Source organism: Patagioenas fasciata, chromosome 7 (assembly GCF_037038585.1).
Source record: "Patagioenas fasciata isolate bPatFas1 chromosome 7, bPatFas1.hap1, whole genome shotgun sequence".
NCBI lineage: Eukaryota > Metazoa > Chordata > Aves > Columbiformes > Columbidae > Patagioenas > Patagioenas fasciata.
This window is the reverse complement of record NC_092526.1, coordinates 23,208,571-23,214,570: the sequence shown is the minus strand read 5'-3', so window position 1 is coordinate 23,214,570 and position 6,000 is coordinate 23,208,571. Positions and strand designations below refer to the sequence as shown.

At 41.6% G+C, this 6,000-nt stretch overlaps 1 protein-coding gene across 2 annotated transcripts in view; it reads left to right on the top strand.

Moving 5' to 3' along the window:
• The first annotated feature begins 267 nt into the window (after window positions 1-267).
• The window catches only part of OLA1 (Obg like ATPase 1), a 101,742-nt gene continuing 96,009 nt past the window's right edge, over window positions 268-6,000 (top strand). The window contains exons 1-3 of one of the 2 annotated variants that reach the window (XM_065841529.2): window positions 268-391; window positions 661-761; window positions 2,608-2,751. In XM_065841529.2, coding sequence (XP_065697601.1) covers window positions 661-761; window positions 2,608-2,751 — 245 coding nt within the window. In that variant the 5' untranslated portion in view covers window positions 268-391. Of the gene's footprint in view, window positions 392-660; window positions 762-2,607; window positions 2,752-6,000 lie in introns of those variants that run through there. The other variant, XM_071811102.1, reaches the window with a different exon arrangement.

The window sequence follows — 6,000 nt, the reverse complement described above, 5'->3', positions numbered from 1 at the left end:
CTCTTGAGCACACGCCATCTTCACAAATCTAGACAAGCACGCACAACCCAGCGGAGTGTCCCGCCGCGGCGCTCCGGTGGGCCCAAGAAGCACACGGGTGCTCTGGGCACCAGGTATCGCACCTTTCCGGCGCTTCTCGCCCCGGTGCGGGGCTGCAGGGTCGGGAGAGCCGGGCCCGCCCCGTACGGGCGGCGCTGGCGGGACGCGGCGCCGCGGAGGGTTCGCACCGCCCTCCCGGGGCGACCTTTCACCCGCGCGACGCTGCCGACCAATGGGCGGGCTCGGCCCCGCCTGTTCCGCCGGCGTGTCCCGCGTGCGAGGGGCCGCTCGCGCTTCTTCCTGCTCTTCGCGGGGCCGCGCAGCCCCGTTCCGCCCGCTGAGCTGAGCCGAGGTGAGCCGAGCCGGGACCCCGCTGCCCCTGCCGCACGCCGCTCCGCCGGGCCGGGATGGGGCGGGGCGGGGGACAGCCTCCAGAACCGGGCTGAGGGGCTGCCAGCGTTCTCGTCGGGGCCTCCACCGCGGCGCCTCCGGCGGGGCGGGTGTTTCTCCTCGGCCTGTTTGGAGCCGGAGGCCCTGCTCGGCCGCCGCGCTCTGTCGGGAGGAGTCGGGGTGTAGGGTGAGCGGCGGGGCCTTGAGCGTGCCCTGCTTCTGTGCTTGCAGATGCCCCCGAAAAAGGGAGGCGACGGCGTGAAGTCGCACCCGATCATCGGCAGGTTCGGGACGTCCCTGAAGATCGGGATCGTCGGGCTGCCGAACGTTGGGTATGTGGCTAGGGAACGCGGGGCTGGGGCCGGAGGAACGGGGCGGGACGGCCCGGCAGGCCGGGGCTCCCCGCTCTCCCGGAGTTTGCTTCTGCTCCCGGCACAGTGACCCGATACAGTTTCTGGGTGAAGACAGGTGCCTGTAGATGAGTGTAGAGCCGAGAGATACAGTCCAAGTCTTTTTGTTCAGTGATAGACTTAACGTCTTTAGCTTGTACTACTTATACGTGAAGCGATGTGAAACTCAGGTAGCATGAGGCCGGTACATACAAGTCTGGACAAGATAATGGTGAAGAATTAAAACATAAAAAATCTTAGCAATTGCTGAGTTTTGTAAAATACCGCTTCTTTTGCATTTCCGTGCTTCCAGTCTTGTGCGTGTGTAATGCACGTTTTATGCAAATGCATACGCACACAAATTACTTTTTTTTTTTCTTTTTTTTTTTTGAGAGAGAGAGGATGATGTGCGCAGGAAGAGGTTAACGGTACCATAAGTGTCATTAGCACTGAAGAGGACTTTCATTCTTGAAACTTCTTCAGAGTTTGTAATGAAAAAAGTTGTGTAAGTTACAGTTTGGGAGAGATGACGGAAGATTAATTGTTTTTCTGTCACATTTCTCATCTGTAGTTCTTACTGCTTCTCAAAGGAGCTGTACTTAAGCAACTTACAAAGGACAATCAATTACCTCTGTGAAACTGTTGGTATTAGTTTGTGTGTATCATGTTTACTAAAATAAGTTCTTAGCATTCTCAAACTGTAAATCTTTAAAAAAATTAGAGGAAAATACTTTGAGCACGTCTTTGAGCTGTAAGTATGTCTTTATTGTATTTTTTATATATATATTTTATATATATATATATATATTAGGGTGTAGGTAAGTTGCACAGCAAGAAGGAACTAATTAGCAGTAACATTGTATAACATGTTAGTGGAGAAAATATTGCAGTTGTTATAATGTAACATTCAAAGAAAATTGTGACTGACCTCTGAGAACATTGACTGTATGCAGAACAGCTTTCAGGGATTTTTTTTCCCAGTGTTTGAGAAGATATGTGAAACTAAAAAAAATTAAAAATCCCAATGGAGAGTATTTGTGGTAGGAGATTAAGGAGTTGGTTAAGAGCTTTCTCTTAGCAATAACTCAAGAATTGCTCTCTTCTTGTTTAATAAATGCCAGCTAACAAAATCATCCACTACTTGTTTTAAGTAAAAATGTTCTTTGTTTTCCCTGATATCACTTGCAGGTTTTTTTCCAGTGATATTTAACAAGGATGAAAAATGTTTGCTAAGGTAGAACTGTATCTTCATATCCCCAAAGGATTACTTGTAATTGATTGACTATGTGATCTCCTTTCTGTGACTTTTTTTTTTTTTCTCTTTTGATTGTTGACTTCTATTGCTTAGATACTGAAATTGTGTTTATACGTAAATAAATCTGAAGAAACAATACAGTTGTGGAAAGAGGAGGTGAGTCTTGGCAAAACTAGTTCACTCAGAATAAGTTTCAAGCATCCTCAATGGTTTCTCACTTTGTGCTTGAGGAAAATGAGTAGTGGCCAGTAGAGCTGTGCTTTGCTTTTGGCTTAAAATTTCTTTGCTAACTGACATGTGCAATATAGTCACTTAGGGAAAATTCAAGGGCAGAAAAGAAAGGTAAACATCACTGGGTCACTCTGTATGCGTATTTCAAAGTGTCTTGTACTAGAATCAGGGCAGTGATCACTGTTGTTGAAGTAGAGGGAAAGTTCAGTATTGCCTTGGGTTGGAAAGAGATGTGTTTCTATTCAGCCTTTTTAAATGCTTCTAATTTGAACTTCTTTAAAAACATGTGTATTTCATTTATAGGAAGTCCACATTTTTCAATGTGTTAACAAAGAGTCAAGCGGCAGCAGAAAACTTTCCTTTCTGTACTATTGATCCAAATGAGAGTCGAGTACCTGTGCCAGATGACAGATTTGACTTCCTATGCCAGTACCACAAGCCTCCAAGGTAACTCAACTTCTTAATATTTTTCTTCAGTTAAGCAGCTGAAATAGTGTTACTGAGCCCAAAGTTTTCATAGAGGTTTAATGCAAGTGTAATGTATTTAAGTTTTTACTGACATCTGGTTTGGAATGTGAAATCTTATATGTACCTGCAATATACCTTTTTTTTGCCTCCCAGTATGACCTTTGTGGTATGAGAAATCTAGGAGCTGCTAGTCATTGCTCAGCACTGTTTGGTGCTCAGTGTTCCTGTCTTTGAAGGTAGTGTCTCTCAAGTGACTTGGAGGATCTTCTGAAGAGATTTAGAAAATGAACAGTAGTGGACATACCTAACATCATGAGGCTGCTCATTTGTAAATTTCCATCCTGTTTTTTCTGTCATGCAGAATATCATATCTGCTGTAGGTAACCAAACAAATTTCTGTCAACGTACCTGTGTCCTCAGTCTTTTGACAATAAGCTTATGGGCAGCCTTTTTACCCTGACTTTTTATTTCCTTTTTATGGGCCTTGCTACTTTTAACCTGGTATATTCAGGGATCTTCCTACAATGTGTCTCTTCTAATTGTTTCTGTATTAATTTTGTCACATCAACGTTTTTTGCTATTGACTGTTTCTGTAACCTGCTCTGTATGTTCAGTGTGGGAACTGAATTTTTACTTGAACAACAAAACTTAAGGTGCTTTCAGAAAATGGAAATGTAAATAGATGCTTGTGACTTGTTAATTTCAGTTTGCAATTACTTGCAGAGATATGTTGAGTAAAGTGAGTGTACATAAACCATAGGACAAATTAGCACGCATGTCTCTGCTTTTGTTCAACACTTGGGCCTCAGTTTTAGACCCGGATCACACAGTTTAAAAAGATTGATTAGTCACTGCTCAAAAATCCATTGCTTAACTTAATTTTCAGGTCCAAACAAGTTGCTTCCATCTGTAATTCCTGTATACTTTTTGGATACTGAAAAATACATTAATATGGAGCTATATGTTGAGGTGGATTGTTATAGCAGATTGTCTTGTTTTTCCTTCTCAAGTGAGTATTAAGCATACTCGTTACTGTATGGATCATAAACCAAAACTTGCTGAATTTGAAACAAAACATTCTGGCTGTTGATTGTACAGAGGTAATGGTGTGGCTTTTAAGTTTTGTCAACAAATTTGTTCTAAATTGTAGTGTTATTGCTGTTTTGGCCACATCAATATTTTTTTTTCCTCACTTAGCTATGAGTGCCTACTTCTAAATTAATAGTCAAAGTGACAGAGAGATTATTACCTCACCCTTCATCCCACCTTTGGCCATCTATCCTTACAAGGAGTGCTCAGATTGTAAATACCTGTATGCATGTTCTTTGACTTGCAAACTTTCTCTGAAAAAAAAAATCAGTCTTAAATATGAATGAAAATAGTATATTTACTGAATCTGTATGCAGTGAATATCCTGAATTGGATAATGAGCTGGATATAAATAGTAAATCAGTTTTCATTTGAATTTTTTAAAACTCTTTTTAAGAGAGTATTTGTTACTTGAAATCAATGCATGTGGGATTAGTGGGTAGTTATAGCTTCTGAGTTCACTTATGCTGCTTTTAAGATTTTAATATTTCACTATAACAATAATAAAGCAGTGATAATTAGTGATAGTTCAGTAGCACAGTAAACTGAGGTAAGTCTTCTTGGGCTGTTTGTGCTAGTCTGTCTGAGACTAACTCAGGAAAAAGAGGCTGTGGTCATGAAGATACACAACTGAATTGTAATTTAAATTCCTTAATTTCTCTTGTATAGTCTTGATTTTGTTCTTCATCTTTATGTAATACGTTCTGTGTTAATTTTCTGCTTGTTTGGATTAGGAGGCATAATCAATCTGTATACGCACAATGTTTTATAAACATTGAGTTCTCTTTAAATTAAGACTCTTGTCTAGCCCCAAGATTTTGTCTTTCAAAATCTAAAGCATTCAGGTTTTTATTTCCCATACATTATACTTAGTCATGATATAGCTGCAGTCATTGTTGGGAGGTGGGGAAAAGAAAAGGGGACTCTGTCTTAAAATGATGTAGGACAGGCCAAAGGGATCTTGTCTTCATGCCTGCTGTTGGGACGGGAAGAGTGGGACTGGGCCGGGCTGACCCTCACCCTGTGTCACACCGAGCTGAGGTTCCTGCTGCTACAGAGAGACAGACTCTATTGCCAGGAGTCTTGCTAGTGTGGGTGTGTGGCCGTTCTGCCCTGGGAGGAAGAGTACCCTGGACTCTTCAGGTACCGTCTGTTGCTTGAAGATCTGTTCCTATTGCCGAAAGAGGAAAGAGTCAGCTTGGATGGGACTGGTGTGCAGTTACTTACTAGCCCATGCTGAAAACTGACTGGTATTACTTAACTGGATATGTAAATGTAATTGAAACAATTTAGAGACTCTAATGTAAAGGTAAATATGTACATAATAGATTAAGGTATGCTACCAGAACTTATGGCCTGTGCTTTTCTTCTTTCTGCTGCAGTGAATGATGTATATGACTGTTCACAATAATTAAGTTCAGTGATAGAGACTGTATGCAGAAGGTGGGCTCCAAGAGCTTCCAGTAAAAACTGCGGTGTTGCTGCCGAAAGAATTAGATGAGCAAACTTCCTTGAGCTTTAATGTTACATGTTGCTCACTTTCTGGTGTGAATGGAATTGTGGATATTTAAAAAAGGAAAGACCTTAATATATTGAAAATAATTCAGAATTCTTGTTATTTTAAGGCCTTAGTTTATATTCTGTTACTAACTTACGTATCTAAACTACGTATTTGTTTTAAATTTTATACAGTACACAGTGAAAACTCGTATTTGTCACGCTGAGCCAACATGTAGCTTTTTCAGAAAGGAAAGACTGTTGGCTGTTTATTTTGTTGTCCTCCTACCCCTCTTCCCTCAATATGGGTACTTTCAGGCAAGGTTTGACAGACTAATGATTGAATTAGTTCCAGTTTAGTAATTGGAAAGAGAATATTTTCTTTGGACCAATTCACTTCAGCAGGAACTAAAGCAGAGGGGTGTCTTTCCCCAACACCCCCCCCAAACTATGAATCTTAAGCAGGTAGCAGAGGATGAGATCTGCTAATTATAAAATGGAAAAGAGATGTTCTTCATCTCAGCAGGTAGCTTCTGCCTTGAAAAATTGGGACTTGGAAGCCAGAAACAGTTGATCTATTAACTGCAGTTAATATTTTAATGGGAAATTTTGTGATTAGAAGTGATGGGTTTCTTACACAAG